Here is a 24,753-nt window from a genome sequence, read left to right on the forward strand (position 1 = left end):
ATTCCATCCTGAGAACTAAAAACCCATAGTTACTGTGATAACCTAAACTATTTTGAGATTTTAAACATTAATAGAATATGATGTGGCTTTTTAAATTATGAGGTATCTGTAAAATATTTTTCTATTGGAGTATAATTCCATCTTCCTTTATGAATCATGCACTGATTCATCATATGTTAGATGCTATGAACTTCTTGGGTGTACTAAGTGGATGTGTGTTTTTGCATAACACATACTTTTGTATAAATGTCATTTAATAAGTGCTAGTATCAGTGTTATTTAATAAGTGCTAATATAAATTTATAAATTCATATGATTAATTTTGGAACAAAAAGGCACAAGGCACTCTTTTTTAAAACATTATCCTATCCTGTCTTTAAAAAGTCAGTGCTTTTCTTTGGAGTTTTATACATGGCTGAAAGTTCATTTAAAAAGTTCCTTAGCGTTCTGAGGAATAGTTTCTTTGTATACACTGCTTTAGAATGTGATAAACATTCATAATTGAATGGTTTATTAACCTAGAACCCCTGTGAATTATATTCCCAGCATGTAAACACTACAATATTTTACTTAAATTATTTTAGGCTGGGTGTGGTGGCTCACACCTGTAATCATAGTACTCTGGGAGGCTGAGGTAGGTGGATCACAAGGCCAAGAGATCAAGACCATCCTGGCCAACATAGTGAAACCCCATCTCTACTAAAAATACAAAAAATAGCCAGGTGTAGTGTTGCGCACCTTGAGTCCCAGCTACTTGGGAGGTTGAGAAAGGAGAATGTCTTGAACCCAGGAGTTGGAGGTTGCGGTGAGCCAAGATTGTGCCACTCCACTCCAACTTGGCGACAGAGCAAGACTTCATCTCAAAAAAAACACAACATTTTAATGATACTGTGTTAGATCTATAGTGCTGTGCAATCAACGAATATCATCTTTATATGTCTATTATGTAAGAATTTTTAAAAATATAGGTATGTTTAAGGCTTATTTTTATATGCTTCATGTACAAGTATGTTATAATCAAACATGAGATAGTGGGCTGCTAATTTTTGTCTGTATAATGGAAGTGAAAGAAGCATCATTTTGTTGAAGTCTCCTTACACCTTAGTTTAGCAAGGTCCAAATTATTGTCCCATGACCAAGAATAATAAGGCATGTAGACACCAGAGAGTGAGTAAGGCAGAGTGGGATTTATTAAGTGACAGAAAAGCTCTCAGCAGCAAGAGGGGATCCAAAGATGGTTGCAAAAAATGGGGATGAGTTCTGGGTCTTTTATGTGTCAGAAAAAGAGTCTTCTGTGGATTCTGCCTTAAAGGAACTGGTAAAGTTCCCCCCAGGGGTGTTGTGTCTGTTCTTGCCTGGGGTTAGCCATAGTAACTCCATCTTGATTACCTATGAGTGCCTAAATGAAACCCACAGTGGGGCTAAAGTCACAATGCTCATAGAATTATAAGGAGTTCAGGGTCATGGTAGGATGTCCTTGGTCCTTGTCTGTGCCTGCACAGGCAGCTAGAAAGTCCTTTCTGAGCAAGCATCTGGGTATAACAGGAAGTTCTTAACCACATTCCCTCCTGCTAGCTACATAACAGGGGTGGTACAGGTGTGTTCTTGCAGGCATTGTCCCTCTTCTGAGACCCTGCCTCTCTATCTGCCTAAACAGCCCCTACCTGCCTCCTCTCTCAATTTTATTGAAATTAGCAGGAAAAAATAGGCTAATTATTTGAATAGTCAATATGCATGTAAATCCAGCAATATCATTTTTGCTATATGGTGCTGTATGTTGTGGCAAATAGAGGAAAAGTTTACCCAGAAATGACTTTCATTTTCACACTTAGTTAATTTTTCTTCTACATTGCAATGAACCACGTTGAAATGGACAAATTAACAGTAAATGATTCTCTTTCCTATTACTAGTCCTGTGATTTGGGAAGATGTGTATCTTCTATGGCAGTCATGTGACATTCTTGAATTAACAATATTGCTTTAAAATTAGTGCTAATAACTAATAGAACTCAACATATTAACTAAAATTTATTAAACATGATCAATAGGTGACAGTTACATGTAAATTGGAGGTTTATATGTATTTTTTATTGTGGAAAAATCTATGTATAAATAAATATGCATCATACCATTACTAGGCTCTGAAATTTATCTTTCTAGTTTCCGTATGCCAATTTGAATTGTGAGGGCCTGGTTATATAATGCCTGATCTACATCATGACTGAATGAATTCTGGGGCACTCAGATATTTCACAGATGGTCTTTATTTCATCAGATCATCATAGTACTCTTGAGATCCTATCAGGTCAGGGTGAATTAAATCAGGGTCCCAGAGTGACCATGAAATGTATGACTCATTCTCCCACAAGACAGCAGTATCATGATTTTCAGGCCACTGTTCTGGACTCCACTGGCTATTATTTGATTACTGAGAGTCTGAAAAGCCATTTAACGTCTTCATTCCAATTCTATTTTCTGTAAAATTGAGGGTAGCATTATTCATCTCAGAAAGAAGTGACAAATAGGTTTAAAAGTATTTTCTCCCATTCTGTAGCTTGTGTCCTCACTTAGTTAATTGTTTTATTTTCTGTACAGAAGGTTTGTAGTTAGATGCACTGCAATTTGTTTATTTTTGCTTTTTGACCTGTGCTTCTGGGGTCATATTCTCCCCAAAATTGCCCAGATCAATTTCAAGAAGGTTTTTACCTATGTTTTCTTCTAATAGTTTTATAGTTTTAGGTTTTATATATAAATCTTTAATCCCTTTCTACTTGGCTTTTGTATGTCGTGTAAGATAGAGATCCAGTTTCGTTCTTCATGTAGCTATCCAGTTTCCCCAGCCTCCTTTATTGAACAGTCAATCCTTTCCTCATTGTGTATTCTTGGCACATTTGTTGAAAATTAATTGACCATAAACGTGTGGATTAATTTGTGGGCCATCTATTCTGTACCATTGGTCTACACATTTATTTAGGGGTTGATATCCAATGTATACCAGGAATTTAAACACCTCTGTAGCAAGAAAACAAATAACGTAATTTAAAAGTGGACTCAGTCTATCAGCAATAAACATGATAAATATTTCTTGAAAGAAGACAAATGGCCAACAGGTAAGTTTAAAAGTGCTCAACTTCACTAATCGTCAGGGAAATGTGAATTAAAACCACAATGAGATATCACTGCATATCTGTTAGAATGGTTATGTTCAAAAAGACAAAAGATAAGTGTTGATGACAATGTAGAGGAAAGACAATCCTTATATACTAGTGATGGAAATGTAAATTAGTATAGCCGTTATGGAAAACAGTATGTAGGTACTTCAGAAAATTAAAAATAGAACTACCATGTGATCCAGTAGTCTTACTTCTGGGTATGGATATGTAAAAGAAATGAGTCAATATCTTAAAGAGATATCTGTAGTATCATATTCCTTCCAGTACTATTCACAATAAACAAGATATATGGAATTGACCTAACTGCCAATTAGCAGATGTATGGATAAAACGTAAATAAAAATATATTTATATATTAATATATAATAGAATATTATTCAGCCTTAAAAATGAAGGAAACTCTCATTTGTGATAACATGTATGAACCTGGAGGACATTACGCTAGGTGAAATAAGTGAGACATCAAAAGACAAATACTATTTGATCCCTCTTATATGTGGAATCTAAGAAAGTCAAAACTTCTAGAAGCAGAAAGTAGAATGTTAGTTGCCAGAAGCTAGGGAGATAGGAGAAATGGGGAGATGTTGATCAAAGGGTGCAAAGTTTCAGTAACGCAGGATGAGTAAATTCTGGTAATCTAATGTACAGTCGGGTAACCACAGTTAACAATACTGTATTATATACTTCAAATTTGCTGTAAGAGTAGATCTTAAATTTTCTCACCACACAACACAGTAAAAGATAACTGTATGATGGATATGTTAAATAGCTTTATTGTGGTAATCATTTTACATTGTGTGTGTATATATATAAACATCAGGTAATAGGGATACCAAAAAGCATGTTTTTAATTTATGTTTACATTAAAAATAAACAATGAAACTAAAGCAGTTGAGAACATTAGATCACTTTATCTCACTTTTTTCATCTATAGTATTTTAGAATGAATTTACTTTTATAAATTTTGAAAGAATCTTTGTGGACTAAATTGTTTACAAATCTTTAATTATATTTAATTTCATTTTAACTCACAGTAACTGAAGTCATTTAAAAAACGAAAGCAAAGGACAGAACCTTTAAACTCCTGTTTTCAAAATATAGCTAGTCTTTAAACAATCAATATTATAATGTATCCTATATAAAAATAGTATTCCAGAGATTGAATCTACCTTTTTCCATTTTATTTTTAATAATCATAATTTATAATGAACTTTTGATACAAACATAGTAATAGAATCATAAATTATTTTGAAAGGTGAATGTTATAAATTCCTGCTGTTTTATATAGAACAATGATGATAATGACTATAAATATAGGCATAACATTTTTTGTTTTATATACCACCGAACAGACACTATCTCATTAATTAGAAGGCTTTCTTGACTCATCTTCAGTTAATATTAAATAAGCTATTTGGATCTCACAATGGTAACTATTATTTACAAGAGATAGTTGCTTTTATAATTTTCTTACATATAGATAAATAATTAGTAATTTACAACTTGATAATATATAATATATAAATTGGTCAATGCACTTTTAGGTAGGTAGATAGATAGATAGATATGGATAGACTCCAGGTTATGTTTTCTAATCTAATCTATATAAACATAACCATTTGAAATCCCTATTGATTCACCACAGCTTTCTGTGCAACATATACTTCCATAATTATAAATTTTAACTATTATGCTCTGGTCAGAAATGAGTAGTAAGCTGATCTGTTTATATCATACATTGATTATTTAAATAAAAGATTTACAGTTGCCTATTTATATCTGAAAATTACAAGAGTAGATATTGTTTCTAAATACATTTTTGAAATTAGAGGTATAGTAATTAGAAAGGTTTAGTAATAGGGAATAAAGTGACTGTAGACCAAGATAAGAAGAAAAGGAGATATGTATAAATATTCAAACATCCGAATTAATATTACGTTTACAGAATATTTACATCATATTAAATTTTATAGTGCCACTTTTCCGTTATGTCTGTGTTGAATGTGTTCCTGATAATTGCTAATTTTTCTATAACAAATACAAAAATAACTGTATGAGTTCATATCCCTGCCTATTGTAGTAAAAACCTTAGATGGATTTATGAGGTTGTATATTCAAGGTGAGTGTAATGTGAAAATTGTATTGTTTTAATTGCTGAAAACATGTCACTTGACTTGAAGAGCTTATTCAAATAATTTCTTTTTAATATGAAAGATCTGCTATTTTAAGAAGGTGTGAGTACACCAAAACATCAAGATAACATATTTGTGGGCACATGTGTCAGGACAGTCACATTTACCTTAACGTTATTCTACATTTGTCTGATCATCAGCCTCTGACACAGAAAATCCTTACAACTTGTTAACTCTCAGTATTAGCTGTTATGCTAAATTGCCTGATGAGTATGGAGCATTAGCTTTTATTCATCTTTCACTGATAACACATAATATATTTTTCAGCTTAAGAAATTCATTAATGAATCAAATTTAATTTACAGACTAAATAAAATCCTCGTTAAGCCTGACAAATGGTAGCCTCAGGTAAACACAACGTATTTTTACACTAAATCAAAGTGAGTTCTGCTCTAGATGTTCTTTATGTTGCCAGTATCCTTGCAAGTATTCTGAGGTCACATCAGAGAACAGAACATCTCCGTAAGGAATTAACAGAAAAATCTAGCCTTGAGGTTATATTTCTGAAATGAATAAACAAGAACTTACAACACGGGAGATAATTAGAGTATCACATGTTATAGACTTAGTGCCAATATTATGGGTAGGAAAAAACATTAGTTTTTTATAGAAAAATACTTAAGAATAAATTTTTGCATTTAGAACGTTGCTGAGTGAAATTCACGGTAATTAGTCCACTGTGAATATGAGTATCTTTTTCAGAATTATAATTAATTTCAACATGTTTGTTTTTCCCCATGAATTAATCAATTCAGATTTATTTAGCCTAATTGCCACAAAAGTGCCCAAGTTTGTATTCATATTTTTTTTTCTCTTTTTCTGTGGTTTAGAAAGATTTATTTATTTACTTATTTATTTATTTTTGTGGGGACATAGTCGATGTGTGCATTTATGGAAACATGAGATATTTTGAAAAAGGCATGTATTGTGTAATAATCACATCAGGGTAAATGGGATATTCATCACCTCAAGCATTTATCGTCTGTGCTACAATCCGTTTATGATCTTTAGTTATTTTTAAATGTACAATTAAATTATGTTTGACTGTAGTCACCCAATTGTGCTGTCAGATACTAGGTCTAGGTCTTATTCATTCTTTCTAACAATTCTTGTACCCAGGAACCATCCTCACTTCCTCCCCTCCCTACCCCTCATTCCCCTCCCATCTTCTGGTAACCATCTTTCTACCCTATAGCTTCATGGGTTTAATGGCTCCCATAAATAAGAACATGCAAAGTTTGTCTTTCTGTACCTTATTTCACGTAACATGATAACCTCCAGTTTCATCTTATATTTATGTTTTAATAGTGGTATGTCATTATTCTTTTTACAAATTTAAAGTCATTATTTTATAGTATAAGATACTGACCTTTGTGATAAGTAATCCATGAAGATTGTATCATTATTTGGCTGAACAAAAGGACATGACACTTAGTTCCTAAAATGGTTTTAATAAGTAGTAATATTATATTAACTTATACAAAATAAATTCAAATACTCATTTTAATATTTAAATATTAACTTTTTACTAATTTGTTAGGCTCAGATAAAGCTTTTCAATACCACTTTTCATGCCTTTAAAATGAATGTCATCATAGTCAGTGAATTTATTTTACAACTGCCTAATATACTCTGTGGTTATATTTTCTAAAATCTTTTTTTTTTTTTTGTACTGGAGTGAGTCTTTCCTATCAAATAGTCTTTCCTACTTGTGTTCACATTGGCAATATCCTGTGGACCAGTTAGTGTTGCTTCAGCAATATTTAACTTCTAACTAGAAATTACGCTGTATTCAATCAAATTTTAAATTAGTTAATATGAGCAAGCTGAATAGATTGATTTTAATGTCTAGTTTCTAAAAACTGTACTACAGATATTTTCTTAATAGGCCTAAAGCCCCCAATTAAGCAAAACCTTATTCAAATCTGTATAACAGGAACTGAAATAAAATTAGTGTTGATGTTGATAATAATTTAACTTTGCGTAAGCTTACTACTTCTTTTCCTTTCTTTTGACTTCAGATGCAATAACAGAACCCAGTGTGCAGTGGTGGCAGGTCCTGATGTTTTTCCAGACCCGTGTCCAGGAACCTATAAATACCTTGAAGTGCAGTATGAATGTGTCCCTTACAGTATGTATACTCCTATACTTTTCTTGGAAAGACAAAAGATATTAAACTGTGTTTTGCATGCATTGACAAATATTCTCTATGAAAACATAAATCACGTAAATTAAATGAAAAAATGGGCTAATATTAATTTTTGACAATCATAGACCCTCCCCGCCATCAGAAGAATTAGATATTGCCTACCCTATCCTACAGCGTTTACTTGTGATTATTTCTGTATATGAATACCTATTCTAACACACTTTTCTTAATTAGTGCAAGAATATAAAACATTTAGAAAAAGGTTAGGGGAGTATTATACCAATTATCCAGGTCCAAGCAGATAAGAAGTGAAAATGAACAATACAATTATATATATAATGTATAGCAATTTATACATTTTGAATTTGATAGAAGAATTATATCTAAGCTTCATCTGCTGTCAACATTTTGAGAATTAGAAATATATTCATCCGGAAGGAGTAGACCAGAAAGAAAAAAATAAAGATTAAAAGATGTAAAGTACTCTTCAGACTATATGTTTTACAGCTTCGAGAATTATGTCTTTGCAATGTTTTTATCAGATATGGTATATGCCAACAATGTGTCTTTTCTCCAGGAATAATGAAGAATCAAAAAATCTAAAATGAAACATTTTCTGACAGCATCTCAAAAAAGAATTATCTAACTCGTTAATTATTTATGAGATTCTTAGTGAAAATCACTCAGAAATTATGTATTTTCATAATAGATATTCAGCTTATCCCAGAGATAGAAAACACCTGGTATCATAAACAAATCCTAGGTTTCGACTTCCTTTGATGTTTCATAAGAAGCAAAGTATCTGGGGATCAGCAAGTTTACTTTTGTAAAGATATTTCTAGGCTGGCCTCATTCACACTTATTAAAGAAGCAGGACATTACTCGTGAGCTGGAAGTATACAAACTTCAGTAATAGAAATTTGGCCAATAAGAGATGAATTGAAATTTTAAAATAGTAGTGAAAACAGTTGAGAGAAAATTTCATTCAGCTTCATTTATAGAATGAATGATTAGAGAAAGTTTATTTTGTGAAGTTTTATAAGCTGATCATTGTTATGAAAAAGCCTTAGAGTACAGAATTTATTGATAGCTCATCTAGCTTACGCTTCTTGTGTTGGTATCTCTATAGGCCCTTCTATTTGATAAAGCCCCTACTGGCCATTATTATTCACTAGTGATATTTTAAGGAGATAAAATTTGTAAACCATCTTGGAATTGGGACAATTATACTTGGGTTGCACAATAAGACCTTTGTGAAATATAAAGACTCCTTTTCTACAAAAGCATTTTATTTAAAAATGCAATAAGGTGAACCTTGCTTTTAAAGACAGTTTTAGGAAACTTACATTCATATTTTTATGTTCATATTTTGAAACAAAAGGTGAAGTAAAATTTCAGATTGTAGATTTTATCATAATTTTTTAATTAAAGAATTTCACAGCTGTCTCTTCAATTTCCTGTATTCCTTTAAAATGTCTTTGAGGATAGCCACTTCAAAATCCTCTGCCAAACTCATTCTGAAATATCATCTACTTAAATCACTTTAATATAAATAACTTGCTCATACACTTTTGCATAAAGGGATTATGGTTTACCACAGATTTCCTTTTTCTAATAAATTTTCAGAGATGGGCAATTTGGTTCCTTAATATCCTATATTTAGAGAATTCTGATCATCCTGAAAGTTTACTGACTACCTTAGAAATATTATATCAAAATATGTATCTAATAATTTCATTAAATAAGAATTATACACTCAGGTATACCCACTTGCCAGTTTATATACTGGTTTAATTTACACATTGTACCCCGATCGGGTCTGTTTAAATTATCTGGAATATATTCCAGTTAAAAGTATAATGTAGAATTGGAATTCATTTAATAAACTTAACATGATTTGAAAAGAAAATAACCTAAAAGAAAGTATAAATCATAAAATAAACTATAGTGACTCATTTGAAAGGCAGATTGGTTTAGGAGAAAGACAACCAGAGATCAGAGAACATGGGTGTGTTTGTTAGTCTGTTTTGTGTTGCTATAAAGGAATACTTCAGACTGGGTAATTTAGAAAGAAAAGAGGTTTATTTGGCTCACAATTCTGCAGGCTGTACAAGCAGAGCACCGGCATCTCCTTCTGGTGAGGCGTCCGGGAGATTTTACTCATGGTATAAGGTGAAGGGGGAGCAGGTACATCATATGGCAAGAAAGGGACCTCCCAGACTCGGTTTAATAACCAGTTCTCACATGAACTCATTACCATGGGGAGGCCATCAAGCCATTTATGAGGGATCTGCCCCCATGACACAATCATGTCCTGCATAGCCCACCTCCAACACTGGAGGTCACTTTTCAGCATGAGATTTGTAGGGGACATACCTACAAACTATATCATTCAGTTTAGAATACAGTCTGATTACTTAACAAAAAGCTAGGTGCTTCTCCTGGATCTCACCTTGTAGACCTTCCTGGATCTATTAATAAATCCTGATTTATTTCAACACTCAGCTATTTTTTTTCTTTTCTTAAGCATAAAATTCATGACTCTCTAATGGTGAAAAGATTTACTTATTTAAAAGAGTTATTGTTTATTGACACTTAACCACATGCCGTTTTCTACATGGATAGTGTTTACATGCATAAGTTATTTAATTTTTACAAGATCCTCCCTGTTATGTGTGAGTATCACCATTTTTCTGAAGAGGAAACTGAAGGTCAGTAGATAAAGTGAAATGTCCCATGTGAAATATAGACTCGCTAGAGAATGGCAAAGACTAGATTTGGGTCTGTTTCTAATACCTGTTCTTAAGGACCTAGCTGTATTTCTCTCCATAACTGTTTTTCATTTATATTTTCATGAGCTATTAAATCTTCTATAGTATTTTTAACTCATAATTTTCATCAGTACATTAATGGTATGTGGTGAAAGAAAGTGCTTCAAGGGCCGGAGCCCTTTTTCTTAGTCCTTTACCTATTTATTTTAAAGACTTTTTGTTCTTTTTCTTAAAGCAGCAGAATCACTACAAACTTTTATTTTCCCAAACACTTTATGAAACTTTATGGTGTAACTAGTTTGTACCATGAAAATACTACTTGCACTGTAGAATGAGGCTCCTAAGTAAAATACTTTTTTAATTTCCTGTATTAGAGAAAATCCTTGTGCTTAACAATATTTTATGATCCTTGATAAAAGGTCCCTATTTCATTAGTGTGAGGGAAGCTTCAGACTTAGGATTTAATATTAATATTGGAATTAAACAACTGAACAAACAATGTTAGGTTCTGTTTGTTATACAGTTTAGCAATATCCATTTCCATTTCGGATTTATGACCACAAACTTTAGTGTTCATAGTAATATATTTACTATTTATGAATGTTTTATTCTTAATATTGATATGTGGAAGAAACATTATTATTTTTATTTATACATAGTTGTGTGTGTGTCTGTGTGTGTGTGTGTGTGTGTTTCCATGGCAATATTCATTTTTAAGATGAGACTTTTTCATAGAAAAAACGTAGAAAAACAAAATTTATAGGAAAACGTAATAATAATGAAGCATATTAAAGGTAATATAGACAAAGAGTCAATAAAGTTCATTGTATCACATAAGAGAAGTAGAGTTTAAAAGTATCTGAGGAAAGCTTGCAGTAATTCTTGCACGGAATTTTAGGAGTCACTAAATAGGTACATAATTGAACAATAACAACTTTAGAGGAATTTTAGCTTAAATCAATCAAATGGTATGACTTTTAAAGATGCCAATGAGAAAGAAAATAAGAAGAGTTAGTTTTTAAACTGTTTACTGAGACCACTTTCTTTGAGTGTTTTGTACTCCTTTTTCAGAATCACTGAAGTTATATATTTAATGTTATCTAAGTCCTACCTTCTTACTTCTGTTCTGTTTTTTCTTGTTTGGGTTCACAGACACACTTTTTCTGAAAGAATTTGGAACAGATGAATCAATACTTTCTCTGTTCCTCGCACACCTCAGTTGCAGTGTGACTTTTGTAGCCTTTGCATTTTCTTAGGAGGTTTAAAATTCTTCTTTAGTGGATATTTTCTCCCCAGGAGATGACCCACATATTCAAGAGGTTAAACCTCACATTTACTAATGCCACGTTTTTGCTCTTCCATCTTTCTTCTTATTCTCACCCTACCTCCTTCCCTTCTGACCTGATTTGAGATTGAAATTGTGTCATCTAGAGCTTCCTTCATTCAGCAGGGTTACAGGGATGGCTTGTATTCGAGAGAAGACAATAAAACAACTAACCACCTACTCAAGAGTATTTCTGAGCAAAGAATCTTTACTTTGTATCCTGCTGACAAACTGTCTTTCTTTGGAGGCATACAATTTCACGCACATTACACTCAAAAGGTGTTTGTCTTCTCTCACAATCCAGCTTTTCTCTTCAATCCTTTGTTTCTTTCTTTTTTTTTTTTTTCAGAAGTATAAAGCATATATTACTTATTCTAGCAATCATGGTGAATTTTCTTAGGAAATTGCGGGGAGAAGTACGCAATTTGGAAAGTGACTAGCAATGAATGTTTGATTAAAACAAACTTGTTATAGCACTTAAGACTTTCTTACTAGTCACGTTAGCCATTTGAATAGTTGTGTGCATGATTGTCCTTATGAACAGGAAAGAAAAATGAGCATTATTGGAAAATTGATATTTATAAATAATTTTTACTAAAAGAAAAATGTATTACACATTTAGCATTTAAAACAATCTAAATATTTAATTATAAACAGTTAAATACATCTTTGCAACTAATGTCCAAATGAGTGCATATTTAAATGTGTACACATTTGATAACTATTATGTAAATAAATTAGTACATATTTTTTAACTCATCGTGCTGAAATTAATTGATATTTTTAATTTTAGAAAGATCACAAAAATGTCCAAGGTATATTTTAATTTACAGTGTCTTTTTCTGTTTCATATATACAGTAGACATTGAATAAATATGTATTGAAGGACTGGAAGAAGGAAGAAAATGTAGTCAAATGGCTTCTCCAGAAGTACTGCATTCATTGCTAGAATCATAAACACAAGAAACTCTTGTCTGCAAATAAGACCTTATTAATTCAAAAGAAAGATCTGTTTTTTAAAATATACATTACATACATTTTAGTTTCTCCAAATTACTTGGCGATTGCAATCCTCAAGAATGATACCAGCAACCATCTTTTTTTCATATTATTATTATTACATATGCCTTTGTATAATATAGGAAGTATTGTCCCTAGTTTAAGTGTTACTCTCTCTGTATCAGCTATATAAATATTTTTAGAGTTATATCTATAACAAGAGCAACAAAATGTTTTTTTCTTCTCTCCCAGTCTTTCTCTCCCTTACCACAGTTTCTTTCCCTCCAAATAATTTTTCTGTCCTTTACAGTATCTTTTATATAACAGATGATTCAGAAAGCTCTGGGAAATGAACCAGTAATTAATAATTAATTTAAGCCCTGCTTATATGTCAAAAATATTGCATATTCATATACATTGCTATCATCATTCTGTTTAGAAAATAGTAAGCATAGCTGGAGTTACTTTCTTTCTTTAACAAAAAAAAAAAAAAAAAAAAAATTGTAGACCCAGGGTCTCACTATGTTTCCCAGGCTAGTCTTGAAGCAATCTTCCTGTCTCAAGCAATCTTCCCGCCTAGGCCTCCCAAAGTTCTGGGATTACAGGCATGAGCCACTGTGCCCAGCAAGTATACTTTCTTACAGGTTCTAATCATAAACTTCCTCCTATCTTTATTGAACTTCTTCACATGTACATGGAAGTTATTTTCAACTAGATTATATTACTTGCTTGTGAGACCTCCTTCTTTTATATTCCTTTCATTCAACATCTTTTGAGTACCTACTGCATACCAAGCACTATAATGAAGTATTAGGGGTCAAAAACCAAGATAAAGATTCTGTCCTCCTTCAAGGAGTTCAGTCAAGTGGGGCTTAGAGTACTAAATTTACAATGTTAGCTTAAGCAATTAAGCATTTCACATTAGAAACATACAGAGAAGGCACACTGATCCAAAGTGACTGATATTTGACTAGGGTGGTGGTGGTGGGGATAGATGTCTTCATAGATGCTCTTCTAGAGAAGGTGACCCTTAGAGAGCTATATTGTTTTTGTTTTTATTTTTGAGACAGGGTCTTGCTCTGTTACCCAGGCTGAAGTCCTGTGTCACATTCACAGCTCACTGCAGCCTGGACCTCCCTAGCTTAAGCGATCCTCCAACCTCAGCCTCCAGAGTAGCTAGGACTACAGGCACATGCCACCACACCCAACTAATTTTTGTATTTTTTGTAGAAATGGCATTTTGCTTGCTGTTGCGGTCTTTCTGCTCTTTAGCTCAGCTAGGTTCAAGTTCTTGTCTCACAACCAGGAAGCATTAGCCACACGGGCACTGGAGAGTGAGTAGAGTAAAATTCATTAAGCAAAAGGAAAGCTCTCAGCAATGAGGGGATTCGGGGGGGATTCCCCTACCTGAAGATGGAAAAGTGCCCCGTGTGTCTGGGTCTGGGGTCTTTTATGAACCCAGAATGGGGAGTGCATGCTGATTGGTTTGTGAGTGTGTAAAAATGGTTACAGTGAAGACACCACTCAGAAGGTGGGCATGACAGTGTAGAAAAACAATTAGGAAAGAGTAGCTATATGTAAAATAGGTGAAGGGTAGGGATCAATCAGAGGAAAGCGCACCAAACAGGAAGACAAGTTCTCAATCCAGTCCCAGGATTTAACTTATAGCTTGGCTTTCAGGCTTTAAACTGTCTGTGGCTTGGAGGTGGGATTTCACTGGGGACCCCCCACTATCTGCCTAGGCATTTGGCTGCCTCTTGCTGCTCTTACTTTGACCAGGCTGGTCTTGAACTCCTACGCTCTAAGGATTCTCTCACCTTTGCCTCCCAAAGTGCTGGGACCGTGCCCTGCTAGATATGAGTCTTAAAATATGAATAGACTTTCCTGAGAGGAAAAGGGCAATCATTTTTAGCAGAGAAGACAAGATAGGTAGTAAATTGCATGGAGAATGTGAAACTAAAACCGTTTGGTATTTGCATGAAATATAAAATGCAAGAGGTACAGAAAATAAACCCACAGATAGGCAAGGCAGAAACCTTGGACTTCCCTGTATGCTGTGATTTCTCTGGAATCTAGTACCAATTACAGTGTACAACATGGAGAAGGTAGTGAGCCATTTCTGAATGTCATTAATTCATATGTTATTAAGAAATGTTTTTTTGAAAATCTGTGAAAACCAAGTTTGGCTAGTTTAAATTAAATAAAGCAGAGGTTTTTATTGGCCAAATACAAAGTATTAGTTCCAGAAACAAAGGAGAGAAAAGGTGAAAAGCCGGACCTCTGAAAAAGTAAGAGTCATCGGGACTCTGTGTTCCCGCTAGTCTAATTCCTGTAACTATCTAGGCTGGGACATCAAGACTTCACGAAATTCAGTAGCAGAGTATTGTTCCGAAGGAAGAAGAATGGGCTGGCAAAGAGCTTAGGTGTGACCAGGAAGGGTCAGATCCCCATAAAGACTTTAGAGCAAAGACTGCAGGGTAATGGTGGTGGGCCAGATTCAGCCTGCCAAGGGATTCTCTAGGCCTACGAAACACCTAAAAGTAAGATTTAACATAAAGTCTGGAGCAACACAGACCTTGTGTTCCTTTTGGGCAGCAACAGGCTAGGGCTGATTTGGTTCTGCCCACTTTGGGTGGGTTCTGTGCTTTTCTGTGTGTTGTATTTTTCAGTAATTCATTGTATTGTATTCTAAAGGTTCACCTGAATAATTTTAAATATTTCCTGGCTTCTGAAAGGTATCTAAATTTGCAACTGTTGCTCTAGAGTTTCATTTTAATAGACGTAAGAGCACTCTTTAATTGTTAGCGCTTTTTTTTTTTTTTTTTTTTTTTTAAAAAGGATCTCGCTCTTTCACCCATGCTGGGGTACAGTGGCACAATCACAGCTCCCTGCAACCTCCACCTCCTGGGCTCAAGTAATTCTTTCCCTCAGCCTCCCTCCCAAGTAGCTGGGACTACAGGTGTGCATCACCACATCTGGCTAATTTTTTAAATTTTTAGTAGAGACAGGGGTCTCACTATGTTGCCCAGGTTGCTCTCAAACTCCTGGGCTCAAGAGATCCACCCACCTCAGCCTCCCAAACTTCTGGGGTTACAGGCATGAGCTACTGCTCTTGGCACATTTTTTTTTTCTTTTAAGTCTCAAAAGCTAGTAATAAGTTCTTGCAGCAACAATAATTCTATCAAACAAGTTTATTGCTGCCTACTATGGTCCAATAACTATGCTAAATGCCAGTGAAGACCTTAGTCCCACAGGTAAGGCAAATAATGAACACATGAACCAATACATGTAAATAACAAAGTTAATGATAAAAGAAATCAAAAGTTCATGATAAAAGAGAAGAAAATCAGTATGAGTCTATGATAAAGAACAATGAAGGGGCTGTTCTACAGAGGGTGTGATGAAATATCTGAAGAGGATATTTGAGACCTGAAGAATAAGAAGAAGATAGGCCAAGAGTCTGGGGAAGAACTCTCAAGGCAGAGAGAACAGCTCCAAGGGTCTTGAGGTAGGGAAGAGGTTGGCCTGTTCTCATAAGTGGTAGAAAGACAGTATGGCCAAAGTCCAGTTAGATGAGGCAGACAGACTTGGAGAGCTGCTAACCAGCAATTAGCACTGTCACCACTACTGATTTTCATTAAATCAGTTTTTTTCGTTAAATCAGTTTTTCTTTCAAATTTCTAGGATCTGTTGAGAATGAAAATATGTTTGCAGAAGAAAATTGAATAAATTGACCTTCTCTTTCTAATATATATTTTAGAAAATATCACATTATACTGCAGATATATGGATAAACTTACATCAAATAAACCAAACATCAGATGGTATAAACATCTTGATAAGATTCATATAGACTTATATTAGATTAATAATATGTAAATGTACACTTAGATACTAATTAGTAAGGAATCGAGATGAATTGAGAGCATTAAAAAGTTAATTGGATTGACCAAGTTAGGAAAATATTTGGTTTAGGAAGTAAAACTTTATTATAGACATAAAAGATTGAAGGGATTAGCTCAACCATGCTCATGTAGCTTTATTCAAAATAGTAAAATATAGAACTTATGCACTTAAATTTAATTCAAAGAAATTTCTATAAGTTATTCAAATTGAACACTATAAACATGAGATTAAAATATCTTGTTTTAAAACTATACCGCATACAAGAAGAATAGTAAAAAACATACAAAGATAAGGTTTTCATCCCAAAGTATTTGTTGCTGAGAAGATCTTACGGAAAACATGTTGTGTGAGATCTATAAAGTAAGTTTCCAGATAAAACTGTTCTAAATAAATGTAAAATTGAGTAAAATGCTATAAATGAGCATTGTTGATTTTCTTCTACTCCAATCATGAATCTTATGAAACTAAAAAATTTAAGTAATTGCTTTAGAAAGCACTTCATCATTCAAATACTTATTTATTTAAAAGATTTGTTTTAAATTGACACATAATTGTATAATTGTCCTTATAAGTGTGGTATTTTTATACACCTATACATTGTGTAATGATCAAATCAGGGAACTGGCATATCCAGCACTTCAAAAATTAATTTCTTTATGGTAAGAACGTTCAAAATAGTCTCTTCCATTTATTTTGAAATATACAACTTGTTATCATCAACTAAAGTCACCCTACTGTGCAATGGAACAACAAAGCTTATCCTTCCCATCTAACTGTAACTTTTTACATGTTGACACATCTCGCCTCATTCCTCCCTCCTCCCCATCTTCCAGCCTCTGGTAGTCACTGTTCTACTCTTACCTCTATGAAATCAAAGTTTTTAGATGCCACATATGAATGAGATCATGAGATATTCTTCTGTCCCTGGCTTATTTCACTTAACATAATGTCCTCCAGGTTCATCCATATTGTCACAAATGACAGAATTACATTCTTTTTTATGTTTAAATTTAACATGATACCTCATTAAAATTAGTAATTAGTAAAGGAATATATATGTTAATACTTTTGTTTATATTTTGGAAGAAAGTATCAAATGGTAGGAGATCATAATTCCTGTTAATACCATAACATTTTTAATTGCCTAATTATTTTTTTCAAAACCCTTTTATAAAATCCAAAGTCAAATAAATACTTATTATATGATAGGCTCAATAAAGTTCCCCCAAAGAAGTCCATATTCTAATTCTCAGAATGAGTATGTCATCTCAAATGTCAAAAGAGATATTGCAGTTGTGATTAAATTAAGTATATTGAGATGGGAGGTTATTCTGATTATCTGAGTGGTTCCAATCTAATTACACATGTCCTTATAAGAGGAAGTCAAGAGAGTCAGTGTTGGGAAGGGGATATGTGACAGTTGAAAACAAAGGTTGGAGTGGTATACATAGAAGATGGAGGAAGGAGTCACAAGCCTCTAATAGTTTTGCTTTCTAAATAAAGTTTATTGTATATTTCTAATACATTGTTTTTAAAATGTAAACATATACCTTATCTGTTATGGACTAGGGAAGGGTGGGGTGTAAAGTATACCATTATAGATAAAAGTTGTTTTAATTTCATTTATGAATATATTAAACTCAAGGCAAACCCAGGTCAAATTATCATTTAGTAAAGTTTAATTTTACTATATTACACTCATCTACTATTTATATAGGACAGCAAAAATAGTGAATGGGTAAATAAAGAGTTGTTTATGAATATATGTGTTAGATTAATGGGATGAATACATGTAGTGAGTTTTCCATTTGTATTTTCTCATATCTTCAAACAGATGAATTTTTCACAATAATTTACTTGTAAAACTTGAATTAAATGCATATTTACTGACTTACAGGTCTGCTTTGTATGTATTAATTTAATTTTACCAACATTTCATGAAAACTTAATTATATTGAAAACATTGTATGAAGTCCAAATGCCCACCCTGCCATGATACAAACATGACTGGTTCCTAGCTTCCAGAAACATACAATTTTCTCATCATTCTGTCATCATCCAAGTAATTATATCAAGATAGGATCAAAGACTGGGAAAGGAACTCTATACCATTTGGTTCTTCATACTATATATTATAAATATATGCTTTCTTCTCTCTGTGGCTAATTGCTTTTCTACTTTGGCTAAAACAGAAACAAATACAGAATAGAATAGTAAGTGATTTGGAGAAAAAATAAGTGACTGTTTCTTAGTATATCTCTATGGCAAAGACATATTCTAATTATAATTTGCATCTTTTTTAGGTCTGGCCACATTTTCCCTGTCTTTGCCTTACTGATTTCCCTCAAGCACTAGAGAATATAACTTAGTGGTTAAGAGTGAGAGCTTTAGAATCAGAGTTGAATTTGTGTTCTAGTTTTGCCAGTTACTAGCTGTGTTCTAATCAAGTTACTTTCCTGCTCTGAGTGAATGGCTTCACCTAGAAAATGGAGATGATAATCAATTGACAGAGTTTGTGTGAAAAATTAAAATGAAATTAAAATTAAAATCAAAAAGCTTTGTACTGTGATGGCCACATTAGAAATGCTAAGTCTATCATAGCCATTCAAATTAATACACGTATTGCATGCCACGCATTTGTAATGTCTTCTGATAATCAGTGCTATCAGGCACTGGATCTTGGAATTATGTAATCCCCCTAATTTATCCTAGGATTTGGGGAGCTCCAACCATCTTAAGAGTTATAGTATTTTCTACCTCCCTTGACTATTTGTGTAATTTCACAGACAAGACCTTTGCCTTAATTCTTCATTTTTTATTTCAAATCACTGCTGGATTTTATGTCCCACTCTGAACCACACAGAGCTAATTACAAAAGCATCTGCCATATGATTTAGCTCTTAAACCAGTTCTCTTTTACGCAGCTGCTTTCTTTAACCCTAGGTGATAGCTAAAATACATCAGACAAATTTTCTTGTTTAGTTATTTATTTACTTTTATTTTTTGGAGTTAGGTTCTCACTCTGTGGCCCAGGCTGGAGTACAGTGGCACCAATAATGGCTCACTGTAGCATCAGGCAAAATTTCTGAATCTATGCTCAGCTCACTGGGTTATTTTGTTACTGAAATTTCCTGTTCTTCAGCCCTTCTGGAGTTGACATGCTGGTACTGACAATTTCATGAATCATATGTCTTTTATTTTCTTACTTTCCTTCCACTGGTGTTAGCTTTTGGTACTAGTTTATTTCCCTCCAGGCCCAGCTCTCCCCATACATAACAAGCCTCTCCCTCTTCTTAAGGAGTTGTCCATGTCCTTAAATGTTTCCAGGTGGTCTTTGGGCCATGTTCTTTTATTTCATTCAACAAATATTGGCTGAACCTGATTATATGAGTCTTGACATTCTGTCTCTAGATAGTAACAGTGGATTTTAATTATAAAACAATCTAAACCATCTTTTAATTCTTTTTATAGGTGAAGAACCTAAGACTTAGAATAAGTGAAAGAGTCAATGATTATACAATTAGAACTCACTGGCTCTTAACTGCCATTTGACTTCTCTGTCCATCATGCTACTTTGTTTTGAAAAATTTCTAAAGTAATTTTTCTGTACTCTAGAGATGGAAGGAGTGATTAAGGCTTACTTTCAAAAATATAAAAGATTAAAATATAATCTCTTTAATTGAAATTTGCATTTTGTCCAGTTTCTCATTTTAATTCAGATTCTTCCAGAGAAATTTCAGAATTCAAAATGATCCTGATGTGACTGATTGATTGCTTGGCCTTTGGTTGCTTTCAATATGCCCTATGATAAGGCACTTGGTGGCATACTGACAAATCAAAAACCAACTTTCTCAATATTATCAAAGAACAGTCTTTCTTTACCTACGGTTGGTTCTCAAACTTCATGGTGTTTCTTATAAACTCGTTTCAAAACTACCTGGAAAAAGCCAGTAAATGAACTTTTTATTAGGGAAGGTGGGTATAAAATTTTCTTTTATGTTCACTACACACTTTTATGTTCACTACACACTAAATCGCTACACACTAACCATTTGCTTTTTGGAAGCCTTCAAATATGCATTCAGATTTCTTTGGCAAATATTTTCTGGGCGTAGTTTTTAAAGAAGTTTGAAATGTGTTCAATGCTCAGTAACAGAAACTTCATAGATACCAAAAGTTGTCTGAAGTTGGCCAGGCAAAGTGGCTCACACCTATAATACCAGCAATTTGAAAGGCCAAGGCGGGAGGACGGCTTGAGCCCAGGAGTTCGAGACCCTCCTGGGTAACATAGTGAAACCCTGTCTGTACAAAAAAATTTTAAATTAGCCAGGTGTGGTGGTGCATGCCTGTAGTCCCAACTACTACGGGGGCTGAAGTTGCAAGATTGCTTGAGCCCAGGAGGTCGTAGCTGCAGTGTCATGCCACTGCACTCCAGCCTGAGAGAAAGAGCAAGACTCTGACTCATTTTTTTTTTTAATTTAAAGTTAAAAAGCAATAAAAGGAAAACTAATGGAATTATGGAGAGAAGGAAAGACTGAATCTCTCAAAAGGTAGAACATAACAGTTATCTTAGTATGGTTTTTCCTTGACTTGCTGTCTCCCGTATTCACCTTAACTCTTAGAGAACACATTTGATGTTACATTTAACAAGATAACACCAAAAGGATCAGAAGAGAAATCATACTCACTTTTGCTGTAGAGGGAATGTATTTATTTCTACAAGATTTCTTTTTTCTTTTCTTCTTGGATTCATTCTGATTGCTCAAGGACCAACAGAATTGGTAGATGGCTACTTGTGTGTATCAGAGTCTAATAGAAACTTTTAATGGCGGGGTTTGGTCTTGTCCTTCTCTGTTACTTATCAAGAGCTACTCATTCAGACACATCAAGCTATCTTCAAGAAACTTGCCTGCTTAGAAAAGAATATGACTATGGATATTATCAAGAAAAAGCTCTAAGAATTTCTCCTTCCACTTTATTAGGCACTCACTAATACATTAAACGGGTTCAAACACCAAGTTTGAGTCTCATTAATTATGAATGACTGCTCTGCAACAGATGGCTTATGTTTCTCTTTTAAAGAATGAATGGTAAGTGTAAAGTGAGAAACATGTTATTCTGTGTCTTTTGGAATCTGTACTTCTTAATTCACTTATTGATATGGTCTGCATTTGTGATTAGCACTGATTCTAACACAATTTGAGAATTTATGATGAATTGTAGTACTTGATCAAATCTTGACAGTCGCTGCTACTTAGTTATCTGATGACAGTTTCTAAAATGTTGAAATACCTTATATTTATCCTCAGACAGTAGCTTGAACACTATTAGGAGCTTTTTAGCAAAAATCCCATTTATTGTTGGTTTTGAAGATCTAAGGCTGATAGGGACCAATCTATGGAGGCCATACTGGCCTTTTTTCTTTTTAACCTAACTCGTGGAAAACAGGAAATTTTTCCCTTCTTTATGGATATTGGAGATAAAGAGTCCTATTGCTTACTACAAATATCCAGGTGAACGTGATGTTTTTGAAAAAGGGTTTATTTCTTCAAAACAAGCCCTTACCTCATGGTTACTTTGACTATTCGAATAAGTAATGCATGTAACAGAATTAAAACAGTTTCCAGCACATAAGTGGTGCTTGATAAAAGTTTGCTATAATTACTTTAACAAAGTGAATCCAATATGGATATTTAGCCTATTTTTGGAAAAACTAAATCATAAAGCTCTGAATACCAAGGTTTAAAAATTACTGTATTCTTCTGATTTAAGTTCTTGAGATATTTTACCTGGATGTGCTTTTAAGAGTTAAAATTGTGGCATTAACTAGTGTTCATCTACCTTCAGATCCTTTTAGTAGACTGTAGACTTTTACAGAAACTGAGATCTAATTTTATAGTAGTGATGGTTGCTAGGTAATTTTTTTGATGCAAATTAATCATTAAACACTAGCAGCTCATTTTCTGATTGGAGTGTAAGCTAGAGTGACTTAGAAGATGACAGCTCAGGAAACGATTGAGAAAGAATATTCTGGGGTGTTTAATAAAAATAGATTATGACTCTCCTACTTGATTTTCTCCTCTTTGTCATAATCAGAAAAGGAAGAGAAATTGCTAGACAAAATTAAAAGCTTCTTCCTAATAGTAGATGCTGTTCACTGAACAAGTACCATGTGCCAGTACTAAATACTTTGCATACAATATTATCATATTCTCATAATAATCTGTTTAATTAGGTAATAGGATTTTTATTTTAAACATAAGGAACATAGAGTAAGAATTAAGTAGCTTGTCCAAGTTGGCAATTCTTTTCTACCCTCTTCTCTGAATTTCCTTTCATTCTCCTCTATTTCTCAACCCCATATAAAGAATTCAGAATCAAAGTACGTACTGGTTGCTTAATTCTGTCTGCCTTCTAATTGGTCATTAGTCACCATTTAGTCTCTTTCTCTCTCTTCCGTTTTTTTTTTTTTTTTTTTTTTAGACAGTGTCTTGCTTTGTCAACTAGGTTGGAGTACATAGCCTAATACCAGCTCACTGCAACTTCCACCTCCTGGGTTCAGGCGATTCTCCTGTCTCAGCCTCCCAAGTAGCTGGGTTTACTGACACCTGCCCCCCAGGCCCGGCTAATTTTTGTACTCGTAGTGAAGATGGGGTTTCGCCATGTTGGCTAGGCTGGTATCGAACTCCTGGCCTCAAGTGATCTGCCTGTTGGGTCTCCCAAAGTGCTTGGAGGTGTGAGCCACCGTGCCTGGCCTCTCTCTTCCCATCTTATTGATAGTGTTAATACTTCTTTAAATTTTTGAATAGCTGTTCCCCAATTCAATCTATTACAATTTTTACTTTACTTTGAAAAAGTATATGTTTCTACTCTTTTAACAAACATTTAGTGGGTACCTTTAGTGTGTTCTTGACCAGTCATGGAAAAATGTGAGCTCTTACCTTGAAAATTATTAGGCTTCGATCACTTTCCTTTTTAGCAGCTCTTCATGTCCCTAAACAAACCAAAGTAACCAAATTACTTTGATTTGTTATAATGCTTCCCTGTGTGAAAATAGAACTTGCAGGAAAATGCCAATGCCAAAATCTATGAATAAAACAATTTAAAGATAAGAACAGGTTTTTTTATTATTATCCTAGCTTTGTAAGGCTTAATGATCTCCACTTTGTGAAAAGAAAAACAATAATTGGAATAATAATGTAAAGTATAACCTTTTGTTTTATGCTATTCTCTTATGCTTTAATTCACTATTATTACAATTATTTATTTAGTTTCCTATATAAAGTAACTAAATTAACATTAAACTGTCATGTTCACCTTTCTAAAGCTTCAGAGTAATGGATAGTTCTAGTTCCAACCAAAGTTTGTTCTTTTTCTTTTTTTTAATGTGATAGACAAACCAAAGATACAGCATGCCAGAATTCTAACTGGCATGTCTAAAGCTTATAATGCTAGATCCCTAAAATCAGTATTATTAAATCACCAAGAAGTTGTAAAGTGGTAGAATAAAGATTATGTTAAGTCTGAGATTAAGCTGTCACATCAGAGTAATTTGATTTTAAGGCTTGCTCCACCACCTCCATTAGTAGTCATATCCTTGACAGAGACAAAGTTCATCCAATATGAGTTCTTGTTTCGGATGAGGTATTGATGTTTTGTGTTACTTTGGTCAGTCAATAAGGTTAAAAGGATAAAGTTTATTTAGTTTTCAACATTGCCTTCTTGCAGTCAAATGTCTATTTAATTAAATTTTCCAATATTTGGCAAGAAAGGACTGGCAGTGTCAGCTTTCTTCAGCTTGATACTAAATAGCATCTTGTGAAATTTAGTAAACACTATCTGCAGGGATATGAAACAGATATACTTTGATTCCACTTATGAGAGGAATGATAAGTCCAAATTCTTTGTCAAAGTAGTTAATAACTTCTAAGTTTCTGAATGCTAAAAGTATGAAATATATCTTTGGATCTTAAGTATGACATTCATTTGCTAACTGACTTTTGGTGACTTGTGGAATTCTGCTTGTACAAATATTGAACAACAAAAAAATACATCTATAGACAGAGCGTAATTCTCAAAAGGTGGTAATAATGACTTCCAGACAGTTTATCTTCTATATTTTATCTGCAACTCAGGCACCCATTATATTATATCATGCTATTTTTCTGTCCTATACTATTTTAAAATTTTGTCATTTCATTGTTACTATTTTTTGGGTTTTTTTTTTTTTTTTTTTTTT

At 33.5% G+C, this 24,753-nt stretch overlaps 1 protein-coding gene across 1 annotated transcript in view; it reads left to right on the forward strand.

Annotated features, from left to right (window-relative positions):
* Nucleotides 1–7,386: 7,386 nt before the first annotated feature.
* LOC105535982 (latrophilin-3-like) overlaps nucleotides 7,387–24,753 on the forward strand; it is a gene marked incomplete at its 5' end in the record, with an annotated part of 131,393 nt that continues 114,026 nt past the window's right edge. The window contains one exon of the mRNA XM_011975233.1: nucleotides 7,387–7,496. Within this exon, the coding sequence (XP_011830623.1) occupies nucleotides 7,387–7,496 (110 nt within the window). The remainder of the gene's footprint in view (nucleotides 7,497–24,753) is intronic.

Source organism: Mandrillus leucophaeus, unplaced genomic scaffold, assembly GCF_000951045.1.
Source record: "Mandrillus leucophaeus isolate KB7577 unplaced genomic scaffold, Mleu.le_1.0 Scaffold1526, whole genome shotgun sequence".
In the NCBI taxonomy this organism is placed as follows: Eukaryota; Metazoa; Chordata; class Mammalia; order Primates; family Cercopithecidae; genus Mandrillus; species Mandrillus leucophaeus.